Raw genomic sequence first — 22829 nt, 5'->3', positions numbered from 1 at the left:
CCAGAGCGGATCCCAAAATGACCTTAAAAAGTGTATGACAAATACAGATCACAGTTTAGATAAGTGAAAAAGGAGAGAGAAAGTAAACAACAATTTAAAAACTGTTTTATGAGTTATAGCAACACAACATTTATTATTGTATTATGAGCAGCTTTAATAACATTGTCAATCCTCTTATCGAACTTCACATTATTAAAGTATAATAAAACAAGCCTTTAGCTTAATATAATCCCTTTAGAAGGATTATTTCCTGAAATATTACCTGAAATGAGAAAACGATGCTAGCTCATGCATCAAGAAATCAATCATAGTCCGCATTGATACTTATTAGCTGGGGTGGGGCATATGCAAATGAACATGTTCCTCTGCTTTAGCCTATTTAAAATCTAATTTGTTGACGTTCAAATTCAATTCCCATGAAATGAAGTCTGACAGCTCTCACGCACAGATACTCTACCTTCACACAAAGACAAACGACAACCAAGACCCACTGGAGTGCTATCAGCTCAGAGTTTGTAAGCAATATTGATATCACATTTAATCCGAAAACTCAAGCCATCCTGGAAAAAATTTAATGCACTTTTTAGGGCCACAACACATAAAATTATGCCAGGTAAGGGGAAACGGAGATAAGGTCGAGAATTTTCCGTAAAATCTTTGTCTGTCCCCAATTTGTCATTTTTGCAGCCAAAGCAGATAACACCAGACAGAGCAATGCCACTGCACAGAACAGCCAAACACCAGATAAAACTCAACCACCGTCCAAAAAAAGTGCAATAAAAGTAAAGCAACTGCCTCAGGGTGAGGGGAGAGAGACAGCGTGAGGAAGACAGGAAAGAATGAGACAGATGGAAATCTGCATAATATTTTTTTTTACGACCTTCACTGCAGCTCAATGTCACGTTAGCTGTCAGCACAAGAATAAATGTCGCCCCCTGATGGATGGGATAAGTACTGCACTATTCTTGCCCCCACAGGGACTGTGACGGGTATTTATGCACCAGGGGCCAAAATGATCACTCGTCAAGTGCCAAATAAGAGCAGAAAACGTAGAAATGACCATCGTTCATGTAAGTCATGCATGTGATTCCAATGACATACGAATAGTAAAATAAAGAAAATATATATACTCATATTACATATACTCATCTTGCATATGATGCTCTGGTGACAACAGCAAAATAATTTCATTGTAACAGAACAAATACAATAAAATCAATTAAATTAAAATTGTCTCTCATAGTTGAGGTATACCTATGATGAAAATTACAGGCCTCTCTCATCTTTTTAAGTGGGAGAACTTGCACAATTGGTGGCTGACTACTTTTTTTCCCCACTGTATATATATATATATATATTTTTTTTTTTAATAAAATCATCTGATTTCACTAAATTCACCTGCCATTGTCATGACATTAAGATCATTTTAGACCTTCCACGTACCTTTGGTAAGAGTTCTTTAGGTGTTGGTGTGAGGGAGGGACTCTCAAAATTGGGAACAGGTGAATTGTCCTTCCGTTTCACATCTAAGATGAGTTGAGCCACAAAGTTCTCCTGAAAGAGAGTTCTCTTCCCTAAAGCACCTGAGAGAGACAAACAGTTATTTAATCATTCACGCATTCCATCAATTCTTTACTCATTCACACTACTGGGTAATCCATATTTTCTTTAAATCATTCATCTTCCTGTTACTTCAGTCACGCACTGCCGTTTATCCAGCCTTCAATTACCTGCACAGAGCAATCATTTTTCTTGACATTCCATTACATTTCTTACCTGTCATGTTAACATCGACTCCTGACAGACTGCGGGCCGTCTGCAGGTGTTCTTTGGCCCTGCGATACTCGTAGTAGGTCAGGCAGGTATAACTACACTCCAGGTGGAACTGAATGGCCAGGTTCTTGTGTGTGCTGTTGGTGAAGAGCTCCTCACATTTACACACTACAGAAACAGAGTACCAGTCCATTAGTGACAAAATCAAAATTTTTACACATTCATCTATATATTCAGCATTTATTATATTGCCACATATCTCCAGAGGAAAATGCTAAATGGTTGCATAATGCATTGCACATTTATAGATAGATAGATAATTCTGATTATCACAGATACAGTATGAGGTTGCACTGCAAGGGAATAAACCTACTGCCTATATTATATCACTATCGTTAGTATATGGCTGGATACTCACAGGGACCTAAACTAAAAACAAAGGAGGAAGAAGGAAAAGGAGGAATAAAAAGTGGAAGGAAAGTGGATTTGAAGAATGAAGGAAGAAAGAACAAAAAAGGACCTAAGGAAGGACAAAAAGAGGAAGGAAGGAAGGAAGAAAAATGGAAAGGGGAAGGAAGAAAACCTAACTGAATAAATAAAGGTTCAATTTAAATTCTCTCTCTCTGTCCATAGCTGTACATCCACTTTCAGCAATATTGTATGTATGAAAATGTGAATGCTAAAGAACCTTCATAAAGCTCAGCTCACACAATCACTGTGACCTTCAGCGTGATCTGTGTGAGGATCGGAGTGTTTTAATGCCCCTCATTGCAGATTAAAGCTCACTTAGCATGGGAAAGCAGCACCTTTCCTCGCATACACTAACAGCTCCAGATCATTTATGGGCGAGTCACGCACATGTATTTGTGTGTGCAGAACTAAGAGAACCGCTCATTTCTTACCTTTCACAAAGCTATGTGACACAAACAGCAATTAGCTCGTTAACAAAAAAGAAAGCTGCGGGAAAAGCAGTCATAAAAATATCACAGAGAGCCTCAAGTATATGCGGACTAACATAGCTGAAATTATAATTTTGAATTTATCACACATGCAGCCTACTTTCACTGTCACATCTTCAAATGTCATCAAATGAAAGCAAGTATCTCTGCCTGTGTGTTAAGAGGGGGGGAAAAATCGGTTTGAGGTTTTATTCTAGAAAGTGAAAGAAATTACTAATTGGGTACAGATATGATATGAGATTATATTTTTGTGTAGTTGGACATTTACATTTAGACATTTAGCAGATGCTTTTATCCAAAGCGACTTACAAATGAGGACAATAAAACAAATACAAATGAGGACATGTTAAACAAATACTGATTATGCATTTTATTTATTTAATTAATTATAATTTCTAAGTAGTAGTACTTTTTTAATTAATATTATTATTAGACATAATTATGATAATTGTGTAATTGTACTTATATTTGTTAAGTACAATTAATTACAGTATTATTATCATCATCATTATTAAATGATAACAACAACAGTAATTGTATACTGACAACTCTCAGTATCAGAGTGAAACTCTGGATAACCTGGACTTTTAAAAAAAATATTTAAAATCATTTAAAGGGGTCATATGACGCTTTTTTAAAGATCATTATTCTGTGTATTTGGTGTAACAGAATATGTTGACATGCTTTAATGTTCAAAAAACATTTTTCAAATACTGTACATTATTGTAGGTCCTCTATGCCCCGCCTCTCTCAAACGCTTCGTTTTCTACAAATTCTCTCCTTCCGACAAGCGCAGTCTGCTCTGATTGGCCAGCTGACCCAGTGCATTGTGATTGGCCGAACACCGCAAGCACGCGTCGGAAATGTAACGCCTCCTCTCCTAGGTTCACAAAACGGTCATCCATAAAATGCATTGCTGTTCTGTTGTAAGTAATCTTAAAGATTCCTAAATGCATTTACTTTCGGAAGGCCAAATAAAGTGCTTTTGCTTTCGCTTAGAAACACAGCGTCTCCCTGACATGCTGCATCAACACTAACTGCGGTTACTGAAACCACGCCTTCTTTCTTTGCGTGCACATTTGGGCTGCATTATGCTAATATTTCCACAACAGTGAGGTAGATATGTGGGGGCGTGTTAGAACGAGCCGTTTTAGGGGGGCGTGGCAGAGTCTTAACTTTGATAAATAATATCTTTTTGGTTTTGAGACTTTAGTCTTTGCAACTTCAGGGATCTTATCTATGCACAATCAGCTTGTAACACTCCAAAGAGAAAGGAAAACTTGAAATAGCATCATATGACCCCTTTAAGCAACACATTTAACCAGTACAAAGACTCTGTCACAAAGTAGTGGCTAATTAAAATCAACACATCATGCAACTCATAATTTTTAATTGATTGACAGCCCTGCTGAATACTCTTAAACCTTTGCTACAGAATATTAAGAACCACTACCAAATCTGTTACCTACAGACGTCTTCATGAAAGCAGTCACCGGTGAAATCCCAGTACAGGCTTGACATTTACTAACCACAATGATCAAAGGCCTGGACCAATTTCCACTCACCCATGTAACTCACTGAATGTAAACGCTGATTAAAAAATAATTCACCTTTATTATTTACCAACTTATAAAATGCGTCATTGACTTCAAAGTCAGTGATAAGAAAAAAACTGCCCAGACAAATTTGCTCGAACCATAAACCCTATTGAAATCTCATCTCGTGGTTAAGTCGGAGTGCAGCTCTTGAAGTGAAATACTGTTCAGAGAAATCCTTTCTCCGTTTCTGACCATTTTCACTTTGTGAAATGCAAAAGTACTCAGTGTCCTGTGAGTGCATGAGTAAGTAATGACTGCTAGGATAAACATATCACACAGTGTACTTTTATTCAGACTGAAATGAACGGTGTAGAACATCAGCTTTTCTTATTCACAGTGCACCGTTAAAGTATGTAGAGATGCAGTCCATAATGACATCTGGTCAGCAAGGATGGATTATGTTCCTGTGTGGCCCTCAGTGGGAGATGTACTAACAAAATTAGATAGCAAATATGACGAATAAACTTGCAATTGCAAGATATAAAGTTGCATAAGAGTTACACATTGCAAAAGAGACAACGCACCACAGCTAGTACAACTACAAAGCTGCAATAATGTGTTAATGCTTAAAAGGGGGTCATGAACAATTATTTCACAGGTGGCAACATACACTCACATGCACTCAAGCACAAAAATTTTAATTTTACATGTCTGGTCATTTATTTCTAGGTTGACCCTGCTTGAGATCCCTGGTAGCAAGAGGTCCCAGTCTCTCATCCCATTGGACCAGTCCACAAGCCACCCATGCTGCTCAGACTGGGAAAGCAATTGCAAACCAGATATTCCCTTCCACACTCAGCTCAGCCAGCTAGATTAAGGACAAAGCAAACCTGTATAGCTGTTTGAGTAATGACTTTAACAGTCCAGAGGATTTAAGAGGCAGGTGTGTTGATTGTTTAGATGTAGCCATTCCTGCAGCAAATTGATGCCCGGAGGCTAAAATAATGTGTGTGTGTGTGTGCGCGTGTGTGTGTGTAGGTATGGTTATACATGCGTGTACGCATGAAGGGCGAAACGGCTATGTAAAGATGGGTTTCCTGATCAAACAAAGCAGTTACAGAATAACTATAACATCTTTTTGTCTGGTATAACTCTGGAGCAGAGTTTCCCACTCAGACAAGCTCTATGCTGATTTAATTTTTTCCTAAAATACGCCAAAATTATGAATTTGAAGTCAACTAAGCAAACTTTGTTGAAAATTAAAGGGATAGTTCACCCAAAAATGAACGATTCTGTCATTTACTCACCATCAAGTTATTCCAAACCCATAAGACTTTAAGGTTAATCTTCGAAACAAAAACTTAGATATTTTTAATGAAACCTGAGCAGTTTCTGTCCCTCTATCGGAAGTCCAGGTAAGCAAGATCCAAAAAGATGTCATAAAATGAATCCAGCCGTTTAATCTAAGTCTTGGGAAGAGATGCAATCACTTTATCTGATGAAAATATTTAAATTTAGGCTTTTATTCACAGATAAACATAACTAGAATGCATCGCATGTGTGACCCTGGACCACAAAACCAATCATAAGGGTCAATTTCTCGAAATTGAGATGTATACATCATCTGAAAGCTGAATAAATAAGCTTTCCATTGATGTATGGTTTGTTAAGATAGGACAATATTTGGCCGAGATGCAACTATTGGAAATCTGGAATCTGAGGGTGCAAAAAAAAAATCTAAATACTGAGAAAATCGCCTTTAAAATTGTCAAAATTAAGTTCTTAGCAATGCATCTTACTAATCAAAAATTAAGTTGATATTTACAGTAAGAAATTGACAAAATATCTTCATAATCTTCTTTACTTAATATCCTAATGAGTTTTGGCATAAAAGAAAAATCAATCATTTTGAATTGCTAAAAATATACCCCAGCAACTTAAGACTGGTTTTGTGGTCCAGGGTCACATATGGTAAACATGCCAGAACAAACCTCATTGCCACTTGTGCAGAACACATGCATGTTTGACCTTCTGTGTTTACTATATGTAATGTGTGTGTACATCATTGTTTAGACGTAAATAAAAGCCAAGATTAAATCGGTTCATCATATAAAGTTACCAAATCTCTTTACAAGACTTCGATTAAACTGGATTTTACAAAGCCAAGCAAGGCACACCTTACAGATCACGTTCGAGCATTTCAAGAGGAATTCATCTCGTTTGTAAGACTGCTGTTATTTGTGAAGGGAATATTAGATATTGTTTGTTCCTGCTAGTCGATACAGTCTGCTTCACGGTGTTAGTAATCCATGAACAACTAGCAGTTAATCAATGCTAATTTTACAACTCTGCAGGCATTCAGGTTTAGAGAGCTGCTCTTTCAAAACACACAAAAAAACATTTTAGCTGATGGGTTCCACATAAGGCAGTAGTTCTTTTTTACTTTTTCAAGCACTCTTCAGGACTAGAAAATAAGACACCTTTTATGAAAGTTAATCAATACTTTTGTCAGATTTATAATTCTAGATTCTGCTAAATAATTAAAAACGCTCTATTAAAAAAAGATGGTATGTGTACTTTTTAATGTTTTGTTTATAATGAAAGGCAAATTAAACTAATTAAATTGCAAAAATCCATAACAGAAAAAATGGCTTTTAAAAAAAGTTTTTTTAAACACATTGCTGTAATGAAGGAATTCATCCAAAAATTACACTTTTGCAATCTACTCACCCTCATGCTAATTTTGTCTTCCTGTTGAACCCAAAAAAAAGCTGAATAAGGGAGGCAATTGCAATTGTCAATACTAGTTAATTGTCAATTTGTCTAAAAAGGTAAAAAATGAAATTCTCCATAAACCTCGTATCCTAAAGTGAAACGACAGCCATTTCAGGAACAGTTTGAAATAGTCATTATTCATACAAAATCTTGCATTCAGCCACTGAAATGTAGCGAATATATACATGCAAAAACATCTTTGTATGCAAACGGAACAGAAACTTCACAGGTTCCAGAATATATCGTCTATAAGCCAGGTTTGATTTGGCAGACATGATTTCAATTTCCCTCAAAAATATGGCTTCTCATAACTTGAAAACCATAGGCGTAAGCTATACTTGAAAATGAAGAACGAACAAATATGGAAACCTTAAAAATTGTTAGTCCTACACTACTCGTGTATGGTATAAAGTCCATGTCCAGATATTCAACTGCATGTTATTAACATTTAAAACTGTATAAAATGCCTCTGAGGCCAGGCAGTCAGAGTGTCGGCTGAAATGAGTCCCTGGTGATCCCCTAAATTCCCCACAACTCTCTGTGAAGGACAGTGAATGCTTTTGGCAGTCAATAGTGGAACTGACAACACACCTCAGCGAGATGTTATTTCAGCTTTGAAAGCTTCACAAATATAACATCATTCTGCAAATTCAGCCCAGCGTGCCATGAGAGACAGGCATGATGTTAGGATCCTTTGAAGCAGATCCACTCACTAATACAAGACAGAATTATCGCCTGTATCCTCTTGTAAATATCGCATCTTAACATCTCTGCTGATTATCTATATTGGGGTGTAGCTGATGTGTGTCTGATTAAAAGGCAGCACAGGAAACTCATTCCGAAGGCAAAGGAACTCAATTAAGATGCTGCTTTGCTGCAGAGCTCATCATTTGGTCTGTGATTCCCTGGTGAATCCACATTAACATCCAAAACTCTTCAGAGGAATGGGTCTATATCCTGCCACTAAAGCAATGCAATCTTTGACTTGCTTTTTTCACCCTCAAACACCATTTCAAGGGCATCTACAATGAATGCTTCCGTTCACACAAAGTACTAAAAGGAAAGTGCTACCTCATGTTTGATGCTGAGACCTTTTAATTTCATCAAGATGTTGAATATTATGATACATTTGCAATTCATAGTATTTTCAATCTTGAATTAATTATAAACTGAGCAGCCTATCGGCAACATAACACTTTGTCCCCTGCACAGCCCCTGTGGCCAACTTTGACAACTCTACCATATGATGTATGCCAATCTTCAAGCAGAAGAAACTGGATGAATATTCAGAATGAGTTTGGATTCTGGACACTGTCGCCTCTATCTTGCTTGGGGACACTTAATATTCATCAATATGATTGACTTGACCGCACAGACACTATTGGATGAGAACTGAACGATGAAATGACTGTTTTCTACAGAGCTGCTTTACAGATGAATTGAAGTGATTTTGCCTACAAAACCACCACTGGCTCTGCACCCATTTACCTAAATTCATTACTTCAGAGTTATGTGCCCTCTAGAAGCTTGCTTTCTGCAAGTGAACGGCGTATTATTGTGCCATCTAAAATAGGCACAAAATCACTTTCACAGACTTTTTCATTAACTGTTCCCACCTGGTGGAATGACCTGCCCAATTCAATCCGAGCAGCTGAGTCCTTAACCATCTTCAAGAAACGACTAAAAACACATCTGTTCCACCTTTATTTGACACTCTAACTCGAACACTTTCTATTCTATTTTAATTCTACTTTATATTTATCTTTTTTTATTTTTTTTATTTAAACAAAAAACAAAAACAAACACTAGCTTTCTATTTTTTTCTATTCTATCTACTTGTTTTTCTTTGTGTGTGTAATATATATATATATATATATATATATACACACACACACACACACACACACATAGCTACGTGTACTGCGTTAGGCGAACCGAGACTTGTCATTTGCACTTATATATATTGTTGCTCTTTTGTTAGTTTTGACTGCTTTTATTGTCCTCATTTGTAAGTCGCTTTGGATAAAAGCGTCTGCTAAATGACAATGTAAATGTAAGTCATTTCATAAATGAGGATCTTTACACAGTTAACAATAACACTATTGTTTTTTTTTTAGAGCTGCTTTACAGTAGAATTGGTCTGTTTGCATCATTGAATAATTAATCTCATATACTTAATCTTTTTCCAAAGGTGGGGGTAGGGGCTCTTTTATTATCTGAGCAACTGAATGACTCCCAATCAACTCTTTGAGATGGAGGCATCCAAACGTCTGACATCTCTAGTAAAAATGCTTTGATTTTTATGATATTACTAAAAAATACAAAATTCTAATTCTCAGCATCATCAAAAAAAATTTATTTTTTTTTTTTTAATGTTTTTTCTTTTTCCCCTATTTTTTGGGGTCATTTTTTATATATTTTTTGTTTTGTAAAAAAACATTAAAACTCTTTTGATCTGTACCCCTGAGATTCTGAATTCCAGACATTTAGACTGGAATAATATTTAGATTGCATAACTGCCAGAGAGAGAGAGAGAGAGAGAGAGATAGAGAGATAGAGAGATAGAGAGATAGAGAGATAGAGAGATGACCGTTGCATGGTGCTTGTATAGAATACCATATTACATACTCATATGTTAAAATAATGTATTCCTGTGATGGCAAAGCTGAATTTTCAAAAATCATTCTAATATGCTGATTTGGTGCTCAAGAAACATTTCTTATTTTTATCAATTTTGAAAACAGGTATGCTGGTTAATATGTTTGTGGAAACTTATAAATTTTTAAGGATTCTTTGATGAATAGAAAGTTCAAAAGAACAAGATTTATTTGCAACTTAAAAAAAAAAAAAAAAAAAAAAAAAATTCAGTATAAAAAAAAAAAAAAAAAAAAAAAAAAAAAAAAAAAAAAAAAAAAAGTAAACCAAAAAGATCTTACTGACCACAAACTTTTTGACAAATGTAAATTCATATACACATCCATATTTAATGTCATTAAATCTGACTGTGTGTGAGGGCTGAAGGAGGGCCGTCTGACACAAGGGTGTCATGCTATGTTATGTCAGAGGTAACATAATCCTGATGAGTGTGAAATCCTGTTCCTAAAAATCCAAATCCTTCTGAAACGAACAACAAATGAACAGAAGTAATGAATTAGCCCAAAGGGAAATGCACACTTTACAGGATTTTCAATGGCACACTGAAATATACCAGCATTGGCACAATAAAGCAGAAACCTGTATTATGTTTAAGTTCATAAGGTCAAGCTACAGAACTCCTCTCTTTTTAATCCTGATGGAAGTGGTTATCATGGGAACCATTGGGTGGGTCCCATAATGTACATTCACTTTTTCACAATGTTCACATTTTACTATCATTGAGAGGAGGTTTGGTCTACAGAAAGCAAAATCTGCTCCAACACACTCAGATCACAAGCATTGTGAAACCTCAAAGTTACTCCACCTTTTGTGTGTCACTGCATCTCTATTTCACACACAAACATTAAGTGCTGGCATCATTGGCTCATACTAACGCTGTCACCGCAGAGAAATAAACACGCACACAATTCCACAACACACACACAGCCTGAATCTCAACGTCGCCCCCGAGTTGACATCAGCTTCCTTAAAAATGACCCACTTAATAAGAGCTGACAGCGGTGTCATCTCTCCGCTAAAGAGCATCTCGCGTCGCTGACATGTGCCTTCAGCAGCTGAAGTGACGTCAGGACCTGAGCTGTGAAGAAATCTGAAGCAGCGCTGAGATCTGAAATCCTGTTAAAACACTTCTGATTCCAATTTCCCCCCCAAGGACCCCAGTTTGAAGTCAGTTTAAAAATTATATTCCAATAGATACAAGGTCCAAAAAAAAAACTGCCATTGATGATTGTTGACTAACACTGATGATGCTGAATGCTTTGCCATGCTAAGCTATTCTACCTTTGTATTTCAAGACTACTGAAATCCCTCATTTTTATTCCTATAAATGCTTAATCATGCATTTAAAACAAAAATCATTAAGACAGGAGTCAAACCAACCTGAGATTAATCTCGACATTCGGTTTGATGCAAAAACGTATTTGAAAATTGGAAGAAAAAAAAAAACCATTGTGTTGTTTCACATCAACAGCAAATTCTCTGATTGGTGGAACTCACTTCAGGATTATTAGTGATGTAGGACTTCCCTGGTCCCTAATTTTGGAAATTAAACAACTCAGAAGCATGATGTTTGTAGTTCATAACTGGTCTATTTTGAAAGAGTTAGATTATCTCTAAAAATCAACTCCTCTTTGAAGAAAAGGGAATTATATGGAATGGAGTTTCTACATCCAGAACTCTATTTGGTTCTGCACTGCTCTCTCAGGTAAAAAAGAACTACACAACAGTGAGTGCGTGTTTTCTTGCCTTTCTCGATGCAGCTGAGCATGAGGCTGAAGAGCTGTGGGGATCTCTCCTCTAGTATCTGCTGATGCAGACTGACATATCGCAGTGTCCACCAGGGCAGCAGCTATTTACAAACACGCAACAGAGAGACAAGAACACAAGTTATATTTACGCTATAATTCAAACGTTTGTGGTTGGTAATATTCATGTTTTTGAAAGATGTCTCTTAAGTGAAGGACTGCATTTATTTGATAAAAAAAAATAGTGAAATATTTCAATTTAAAATAGCATTTTAAAAAATGCTTAAATGTAAATATATTCCTGTGATGGCAAACATTTTTTTCATTATTAAATTTGCATAAGATTAAATTAATATATTTTAGTTTAGCACTATAAAATAACAAATATGTTGTTTAACCTGCATTTAATCATGGCACATTTTAGTAACGGAGTCAAAAACAGAACAAAATACCTTCATTTAAAGAGGTTTTTGGTTACATTCCTTTATTCATTTTATGAGTTTTATATTCACGCCCTACTGATGGTAAGTGCCTTCAGTCCATCCATCTCTCTCCCAGTGTGCTGCTCTCGGTCTAATTTAGAGGGCTTGTGCTCTCTTGGACAAGGCTGATAAATCAGCAGCTTTAGAAAGGTGTGAGACAGCAGAAAGTGTTACACACATACAGTGCCTCTCCAGGGATCTACGAGGCCTCCGTGGGGCATTAGGGAGAAGAATCTCTTCACCTCCGCATAATTAGGAGTCCTAAGAGTTTTCATTAGGAACCCTGCAGCCCTCGACACACTCATTATCCAGAGCACTGACCTCCCAGAGTTGCCATTTCTTTCCATTCCATCCATCATACACACTTACATCCCACACACATATCACATCATTTCACATGAGCATTTAGTCATTTTATCACTCATTAAAAATGTGCTGATATTAACAAAATACAGCTTAACCCAAAGTGTTAAGTCAAAGAATGCACAAAAAAAATCATCCCTGAGCTCAAGTAGATAAAAAATCAAATAAAAATAAATCTATAAAATATCGAAATACATTACTTATTACTAGAGATGCATCGATACGAAATTTCTCAGCTGATACGGATGCCAATTATTCAGAATAATATCTGCTGTTAGTCTGGTTTTCTTAACGAAAAAAATCTCTCCCAACTAATGCTGCAAACTACCCAGAGAACCCTCTCATTTGGTACATTAGATGTTAAAGTGAACAACATTATTATATTAAATGCTATTTGTTTTTGGATATAATAGTCACTCAAATAAAAATGTCTGTATACAACTCAATTGCACGTTTTCATAACAGATTTATTCAAACATACAGATATAATTAAGAGTAAATAAGCTCCCTCTAATGTATTTTTTTTAGCCAACTAACCAACTGTGAACAGCGGATAACTTTGAGGTACTTTCTTTCGACTGAAACACTGATTGATTATATGAGACATGATCAATTTTGGTGAATTGTACTGTATCTTTCAACACTGATGTTCATTCATGTTTATTTTACACTATAACTTGTATTAAAAGAGAAAGAAACAAGCTCTGTGCTGCCACTTGAACGGTGATAAAATGTACAGGATTTGAAAGCGGAGACTTCGTTTCTTATTGGAAGTAATAAAGTGCAAAGCTCTTTTTGATAATTGGATTAGAGGTGCATTACAAATAATGTTTTGTGAAAGGAAAACCGTGGACCTGGCAACCCTGGCTTGAATCTCGGGTGGTTCACAGGGTCAAATATAATTTGTGTTAATGGTGCTTTGTTAATGCGTTATTATTGCCCTAATTTCGACAAAACATTTTCTTCAAACAAGTTGCAGTCTGACATGCATCTCTGCCGCCTTTTGATTGACAAGAAATAATCGAAGAAATAACCCTGATCATTGGCTGTTTTTAAACAATCGGCTGATGACAAATAATTGCTTTTATCAGCAGATACGATTATTGAACGATACATTGGTGCATCCCAAATTATTACAGACAATGACACTGGTCGTGCATGTAATCACAGGCGCATCATGGTACTGTACCTGTGAGAATTTCTGGAGCAAAGCTTCAGGCAGAAAATCAGAGATATGGAGCTCAACTGGCGGCCCGGTCCAATTACTCTGAGCGAAAAGGTTCAGACACCCCACTGCCAACGCCAACAGAGCAGTTTCTCTACAGCAGACAAGAGATCAGGTTCAGAAACATGCATGTTTGAGAGCTAATCTCATTACAGCCACTGGATTTATTGATCTGAAATACACCGATGTTGATTTCCACCACAACATCCACCAGGTAAATGTTGTTTATTTCTGAAAACATCTCCACACTTCTATGGCTTTGGCCTTCACGATTCTGATCCAAAAGTACAGACCTGAAGGAATGAATCAGGTGGCAGCAATGTGCCACCTGCTGAAATCAAAGACCTGAGATTGTAATTCTGCTCTACGGTTGAGTCAGTCCCCAGACGCCATTGAGAAAGGACATATTTACATGCACACACATCCACGCATTCATGTTTCAGTGCGATCTACAGCGCTGATGTATTCTCACAAGAGAGAAACTGTTGCGAGTCATGAATCTCATTGTATATTTTGGTGCTTTTAAAATAATACATGATGGATAAATGAAAAATACACAAGAACACAACAGAAAGAGAAGGTGAGGACAAAAAGGAAAGGAAAACAAAAAGAAATGACATACATCTCTCCTGCATTCAACAGCACAGACATCAATCTACCTGCATCTAATCTCTCAACAGAAAGCATTGATCATTATTCAAGCCACTCCACTCATCTACAACTACTTTCTGCCTCACTAACAGAAGAGAGAGGCTGTATAGAAAGAAAAATAAAGGAAGAGGGAGCGTGATTGAGCAGAAGAGAGATAAGAAGAGAGGCACGGCTGAGGAGCACAGCGCAACCCTCCTTTCCTCGCCTCTTTCTTTCTCTGGAGAGAAAGGATGTTAAAGTGGGCTTACCGAAAATTAATAATTTATGGCTGAAAGTAGGGGGACAGTGTCTGAACTCTTCTGTATGGTTTTATTCATTCTCAACACAATAAAACGCACAAAAACCATTGGATTTTCTATACTGTCTGTGTGTATGCATGCATGTATGTATGTATATACAGCGCTCTCTCCCACCTTCAATACCCTTGAGCATTCAATTGCCCTTGAGCAAGGCACTGAACCCCCAACTGCTCCCCGGGCGTGGCAGCAAAAGAAATGGCTGCCCACTGCTCCGGGTGTGTGTTCACTGCTGTGTTTGTGCACTTTGGATGGGTTAAAATGCAGAGCACTAATTCCAAGTATGGGTCACCATACTTGGCCACATGTCACATACAGTATATATAGCATCTCCACACATATAATTTCATATTCACAGCATATTTAACACGGTCAAAGCAGCTTTCAAATTATATAAATGACAGATATAAAAATAATTTAATACAGATCACCCATCAATAAATCGTCCACAGAAACACTGCGTTTACAATAATTAGTCCGGTAACCGAACTACACTGTATTTATTCGATTCTCTAAATGAATTGGCTCTTACCAATCTTATGCTCAGGAATCGGACAATATTTGCTGCGCTGTACTTTGATTCACTAAAAAAGAACCGGCTAAAAGAATCATTTGTTCAGAATCTACATGGATTCACTAAAAAGAATCGACTCTTTTTCTTTGGACTAGATTTGTCACGTTGTACGTTTTTGGAATTCAGAACAAACTAGGAGCCATCCATTCGTAATCGAACTACACGAACATGATTTTGGTTTTATAAAAGAAGCCATTCATCAGAGTCATGCGTTGGAGAATCGGACTTTATGCTTGCTGTAACTGCTGTAACTGTGCGTCGGTGCCGCTGAATAGTAGAGCAAGAAACACTGTCAGAGTATTTAGTACGGTGTTCGGTCCGCCACACCAGGTTCGAGAACCGTTGAAAAACAACAACAATCACTTAATCGTGAACCCTTCAATCACGACAATAATTCAGTTCCGGTATTATAACAACATCTTAAATGTGTTGCGCTCCTTCTAGTTGTCATTAAGGCGACCTGTGTGAACGCCCACAAAAATAACACACGAACAGGAGTGTGTAACTTACACGCAATAGGCAGGTGCTGCCCGGCTAACAGTTTATCATCTCTCACCTCAACAGGACACACACGCGTCGGTCCTCTGTGTGCTGATGTCCGATACGCTAAAGCTGCCCACACTGTCCCTCCATGCGGTCAATACACAAATACAGAAGTCCTGCTGTTAGAACGCTGTCAAATCCCGCTCAGTTCACAGTCAGCGGAAACTCGCGCCAGTCCCGTGCGTCGGCGCGGCGCGGAGATTTCAACACACATGCGGCACATTTAAACCACGCGAGTGTGTAACTGCTGCGTCCAGCAAACCAACCAGCACGCAACACATCCACAACAATAACCGTGCGGATCCAAACCCGTTTATTACCCACAGCTGGACGAAACCATCAGCCATCATCGACATCGTTTCAAAACCACATCGGCTCAGACCTGCCGCTGTCTCTTACCTGCGGTGCTGAAGCCGCTCTGTTTCCAGTCCGGACTCAGTCCGCCCAGAACCGCCGCCTCGAGCTGCAGCATCTTCATCCTCGTCAACCCTCACTAGAGAAATGAAACACGCGTCACGTCGCTCAAGACCTGCTCTGGCTGTGAATGTGAGACGTGAAGGCTTCGTGTGCTCGCTGTGATGGGTTTGATTTCTGCCCATGTGCTGCAAGTGTCATCAGTGAGCAGCCATGACAGCGACGTGGTGCATTATGGGATACTTAATAAGGCAGCGCCGCTAAGGGAACGTCGAGATTTGTCCAGACGCTCAAATGGGCGCAACATAAAATCAGTATTGGATTACTGTAAATCTGTTACATGATTGAAATAATATCTGTTTTTATGCAAATTAGACGTATAATTAACCATTCTGTTGTCTTCTATTTTTGATGTAATCTATTTATATAATACTCAAAATTCAACCCAAACAAGGCTTTGTGACAGTTATTTGTAAATCTAATATTCAAAGTCCTATATGAACTTCACCTTTGCCTTTTTATATATTTATTTATTTATTTATGAGTTATTTATTTGTAAATCTAATACTTTCAGTAAACAAAATTAGTTTATATACTATTATTTCAGAATTATATACAATCAGTACAACTGCCGTAGTTAATAAAATAATACAGTTTCTTTCAGATTCCCTTATATTTTGTATTTTTAATGGAGTTAAAATGTAGTTTGAAACGTATTAGCTTACGTTTGTGCTAACCATAGAACTCTAAAGCAATTCAAAGAAAGTGACAAATTAGCATATCAAAAAAGAAGAAAAAATTGCTTCAACTGAATGTTGAAAGAGTGAGTCAAAGATGATTCCTCTCTTTTTTTAAAGAAACTTTAATTCAGTCACTGAGCCATTTTCCTCTCATCATTCTTACTTTGAGATATTAATTATATCTATATTATATCTTTTTTCCAATAAAGCTTTTGATTATTTTAAGCAGGCACCGAGCTGTGAATATAAAGCTTCTCGTGCAGATGAACACTATATCTGCCCCAAGTGACTGACTGTTAGCATAAGGGAACCTGAGGGGGCCGTTGACTCCTGTTCTGTCTCTCTTATGCCTCTAATGCTTCTGGCGGTAGTAGAAGGTCATTCTCTTTATAAAAATCAAGCAGATGATTCGTCTTGATTACACGGAGTGGCAGAGGACCACTGGAGTCCAGAAGGTTTGGCAGTGTGTAATGTGTGTTTGTATGAGTGTGTGTCAGATATAAGGAGAGACCCCTAAGGACAGGTCAAAAATACATTCACACACTCAAATGCAGGATGATGTGTTGTATTAGACGTGAAATGACCACGATGGAAACCGTGACCCATTACATCAAACACAACATTAAAGGTCAAATACATTTGTGATCACATGCTCGCTTTGTACAGGAAATGTTGTTTCTGTATGTTTGTTGTTTTGGTGTAAGCTGTTTTTGTGCTGTAGGACCAGAACCAGAATACAATGTGTGGCCAGCATCATTTTATGATTTTTATTTTATTATAATATGTCAGCTAATTATACTTTCCTAGAAATAATGTTTTGATGATTGCTCAAATAATCAATATAAACATAGCAAAATGGACAAAACGGATATATATATTTAAAGGGGTCATATGATGCAATTTCAATTTTTCCTTTCTCTTTGGAGTGTTACAAGCTCTTGGTGCATAAAGCAGATCTGTAAAGTAGCAAAGACTAAAGTCTCAAATCCAAAGAGATATTCTTTATAAAAGTTCAGAGTCAGGCACACCTACCTAAAACGGTTCGTTCTAACACGCCCTCACATATTTACGTCGATATGTGGGAAGATTTGCATAACGCCGCCCACTCTGTGGATGCACTGTGGATCGCTGGATCGGCTTTCACCGTGGACAAAGCGGAGTCCAGCCCAGGGGCCGTTTTCAAGTACGCCGGCCGCCACTCACATTAGGCCGCCGTGTGTGACGCAGTGTGTTTCGTTGTGAAAGCGAAACTACTAATTTGTAATCTGTTTGGCCTTCCAAAAGAGGACACAACTAGAAATCAGTGGTTAAGTTGTATTTACAACACTGTTCCAGAACAGTTCAACCCAAATATTCAGATGTGTGCAGCACATTTTATGGAGGACTGTTTCCTGATCCTGGGAGAGTAACGTTAGACTACAATGCCGGCCATTCTGACTCACAGTCTGTAAGTAAGTTTTCATATTTAAAGGATTTGCCACTGATGATTCAAACGCGAGTTTTGAGCAGTGTAGAGTAGCGCTTGTTGTTTGTCATTTCTCCGATCACAAATGTAGACATGGTTTTATGTTTACGCAGCGCGATGCAACGCAACACATAAAAAGACAGTATAAGTCATTATAATCCGTAATTATGTCCCCACTGGATGCAACAAATGCCTCGTTTGTAATGTGTTTTATTGGTTTTGTTTCGTCATGCCGGGACACATGGAAACACAGTATGGTGAGGGGCGTAACATTTCCGTCACACGCTTGAGGTATTCGGCCAATCACAACACACTGGATAGCTGGCCAATCAGAGCACACCTTGGTTTTCAGACTGATGAGCTTTGTAAAAATCGACGCGTTTCAGAAAGGCGGGGCATAGAGGAGAAACAATAATGTACAGTATGTGGAAAATAATGTTGTTGTTTTTTTACATTAAACCGCATAAACACATTTCATTACACCAAATACACAAAATAATGTTCTTTTTAGCAACATCATATGACCCATTTAAGTTGGGGTGTAACATAGCCTACACAAAAATCACAGTTTGGTACGTTCCGTGTGTATATGCATGTACAGCAGGGGACAAACAAAACATTAAGTTGCTATTTTTTTTGCTTTTTTATTAAACACTGCATTACTGAAAACACTATGGTTTTGTCTTTAAATAAAAAGTCTGTCAACCGACTGCAACAAACTCTTCGTACTGCAGTTAATGGTGCAGTTTTAGTGGAAGATGTTCGAATTGCTTCCATTTTTGGATGCAAATTATTTTAGCAAAATGTATATTTATGCATTATGTAAGTTATGCACACACAGTAACAATTTACTGTGAAATTTTTAATTACACTCAACAAAACTTTGTAAATGGTAAATAATAATGGTAAAATATACTGTTAAATGTTAAAAATGAGAAACCATATAATTTATGTAAACTGACATTTTCAGAAACCGCTATGTGATTCATAATTTTATTATATTTTACAATCTTTTTATTTTACATTTATATTTTATTATCGGCTGCAGGGATGAAGACGACAACTCCCATGATTCCACACTCAGTCACGGCGTCATCAAACGATGCCTTTGTCTATTTGTTTATTTTGAATACGCGGCCTCTTGCGGCAAAAATTACATATTGTGCCTTTAAGGAGGGACCCAAGCCATATCTAAGGACCAGAATCATGAGACTCTTTTGACTTGGGCCAATTAGTAACTGTAGAAACGCTCTGGCAACCAATCAGAACACCCTAGAAACACCATAGCAGCACCTTAGCAACCAATGGTTAATTTTAATAAATTTCAAACAGTCAGAAAAATTCAATTTCCCCATATAAAAATGAGGTTGTTACAGTTTTACCGATGATACTGTTTGTGATAATGAACATAAATGTACATCTCCATCCGAACTCAAGCTACTACTACTGTCAGCTCAAGCTACTGTCAAATGTGCATTTATAAGAGACAAAAAATTTAATATTGTCAATATTGCACCCTGCACTGCAAACTGTGCTGAAGATACATGTCATCAAATTCAGGTGACACAAACCTGTTTCATGATTTGAAACAATAATACTCATTAGAACATGCAGAAACTAAGAATTTTTTTTTTCTATTAAGATATTTATTTTGTTAAGGAAAATGACAGGAAAAATGTAAAGAATTCAAAAACATGAAGTGATTGTCATGTTCTGACAATGAAGAGTAGTTTAAAACCACAGTTAACAGTCTGGTTTCTATAACTTTCACTTAGGAGCAAAAAATCTGCCTTTAAACCTGAAAAAAATAAAGAAAATAAAATGTATTGTGATAATTATTGATATTGACTAATATGAAAAATGTTATTGTGATAATTTTTTTGGCCATATCGCCCAGCCCTATATATATATATATATATATATATATATAAATTCCATACCAATGCCCTAGCAACAAATCAGACTAGATATCCCATAAAACACCACCCAGAACACTGTCATAGCAACACTTTAGAAACAGATGTAATGTTAATATATCAATCTATTGAAGTACTGAAATCTGTTTTGTACCTTTGTAATACACTGATAACCACCAAATGCAGGTGGTGATGAGAAAGTCACATGATAAACCAAAGCCCATCACAAGCAGCTTTTAAATAATAACATATATAGAACGTGCAAAGTGTCATTCACACAAACACTAAACACCATCATGGTAACACATATAAAACTGAAATAATGCAATAAACATTAATTTAACAACATTAGGTGTAACACACAACCCTAATATACAAAACTGATAAGAAAAAACTAAGAAGAAACAGTTATTTCAAGAAAAAAACCAAATTTGAAATGTAACGCATGTAATTCTGGGAATGTCAATTTATGGTTATTCACTGTAAATTATAGTCTTTTTCACTTCCAAAAACAGTATACTACCGTAAAATTCATGTCCAATACAGTTTTCACCGTATAGTAGGGGAATTTACCATTAACCATTTAACAGTCTTTTACCATTAAATTCACAGAATTTTTTTACAGTGTAGTTTAAAAGATGGACACTAGCCCTGACAGCAACAGCTCTGTGTTATCTACAATTTGACGATCAAATGCATGCATTTAATGGATGCAGGAAAATGCTGAAGCGCGGCTGTGCGTTCCACGACCTCCTGATAAATCAGAAGAGAGAGGACAGATACAGTCCCTCTGCTCACATAGGGCTGCCAGAAATAACATCATGACCTTGCAATTACAGTCAACTGGGGAGGATCCATCTAACATCTCTGAGCGGGAGCACGTGTGTGAATACATGCTCGTGTCATGGCACGACTGCTCAGCTCACCGGATCACAATCACACTCTGGGTTTAAATACACTCAATCAATAATGGATGGGCTGAGCGCTCACACACCTTCATTCCTTTGTGCTTCTCAGTGGGATTCCTACAATTTTGCCTCTCTGAAGACGAGAAATGCTCAGAGATTGATCAATATCTCTTCTAAAATGCTGAGATTTAGACCAACAGGACCAGCATGCGTCATGGTTTTGTTTTTTCTTACTAAAGCTTAGGAGAGATCCAAACTACATGGATTTTATGAAAAATTGAAGATGGTTCCATTTCAGATTATCTCTCAAGACCAAAATGCGATGTCTGTCTGAAGAGTGCTTTCTTTTTCTTTCATTCTAAAACAGAACTGAACACCAATGGATCTAATTTGCAGTAGTTCTGAAATGTCTTCACTTTATTGGCATATGACACTTTTATTGACCAGGGTACAAAACAGGGCCTGAAATTTCAGATGTATGTTTTTTTCCCACAACTATTCAATCAATACAGTGCATAGCCTGATTTGTGTGCTTTTCTGTTTTTCTAGCATTAAACATTAAATAAACAAAAAGATATATAATAGCATGTAAAGTAGATAAAGGTATCGGAAATCAAGACAACAGATACAATTATAAAATTTAAAAAATAAAAATAAATGGAAAATACAAATGTTGACTAAATGTAATGAAAGGGTCCACCTGATGTTCACGCCTGTAAAGTTTAGGGTACTTTTTTAATGTCCTTTTTTATTTTATAAATACATCTTTTATGTTCACCAATGCTGTATTTATTTTACAAAACAAACAAACAAAAAAAAAAAACGGTAATATAATTTACAAAAACTGTTTTTCTATTTTAATTTATTTTAAAATGAAATTTATTCCTGTGATCAAAGTAGAATTTTTAGCAGTCATTAATCCAGTCTTCAGAGTCACATGAATTCTAATATGCTGATTTGGTGCTCAAGAAAAGTGTCTTATTATTTTTTTTATTATATGTCGATTATAACAGTTGTGCTGCTTAATATTTTTGGAAATCATGACATGTTTACTTCAGGACTATTCAATAAATAGAAAGATCACAAGAACAGTATTAATGTATTTACTATCACTTTTGATCTATTTAATGCATACCTGCTGAAAGTATTTTAAAAAATCTTTCTGATATGGTAGTGTACATTTTTAAGGAATGTTACTTCATTATGCATAACTTTGGGGCAATTAAATATTACAATTCTTTGGTATTTAAACTGACTTAACAGTAATCTTACTAATATACATTAAATATCAATTAAACAGATACAAGTTAAAATGATACTATGATTCGAACTGTTGGATACATTAAAGAAGGTCAAGTACTCCAAATTGATGGAGTGTTTTATTCATCTCATTGTCTAGCACAGTTTTAGATACTTTTACGTCTGTAGCTGACAGTGATTTGAAACCTGTTCATCTCTCAACCTGTCATAATTAAAGAGGAAAAGATAAAAGTAAACCCTGCTTACGCACGCGCACACACACTCACCACAATCTGTCATCTACAGACCCACATTAAATAGTATTTCCAAGCAAAGTAAAACAGGTTGCATTTATTAAACTTGCACTTAAAAGCAGAGGGGGCAAAAACAAAACGTGCTATTGATCAGCCTGAACGACAGCATCCAGTCATCAGAGCACTTCTGAACGTCCGTTTCAGGCTTTATTATTGAAGTGTACATAAATCTGTAGAAACCAAAAGCACTGTCAGAGGGTCACCAGAGGATCGGGGGGACTCAAGAGTGTGTATGGGGCGCGTGTTCATTACGT

General features: G+C 36.8%; 1 protein-coding gene across 1 annotated transcript in view; it reads right to left on the bottom strand.

The window, feature by feature from the left end:
- Positions 1–16057, bottom strand: part of LOC107553771 (tetratricopeptide repeat protein 27-like) — a 70354-nt gene extending 54297 nt beyond the window's left edge. Inside the window, exons 1-6 of the mRNA XM_016236081.1 lie at positions 15979–16057; positions 15812–15905; positions 13480–13609; positions 11447–11549; positions 1777–1941; positions 1444–1583 (exon numbers count right to left, since the gene is read on the bottom strand). Of these exons, the coding sequence (XP_016091567.1) occupies positions 1444–1583; positions 1777–1941; positions 11447–11549; positions 13480–13609; positions 15812–15905; positions 15979–16057 (711 nt within the window). The remainder of the gene's footprint in view (positions 1–1443; positions 1584–1776; positions 1942–11446; positions 11550–13479; positions 13610–15811; positions 15906–15978) is intronic.
- Between the last annotated feature and the right edge of the window lie 6772 nt (positions 16058–22829).

This window comes from Sinocyclocheilus grahami, unplaced genomic scaffold, assembly GCF_001515645.1.
Source record: "Sinocyclocheilus grahami isolate Dianchi unplaced genomic scaffold, SAMN03320097.WGS_v1.1 scaffold18.1, whole genome shotgun sequence".
Lineage (NCBI taxonomy): Eukaryota > Metazoa > Chordata > Actinopteri > Cypriniformes > Cyprinidae > Sinocyclocheilus > Sinocyclocheilus grahami.
This window is presented reverse-complemented; position numbering and strand designations above follow the sequence as displayed.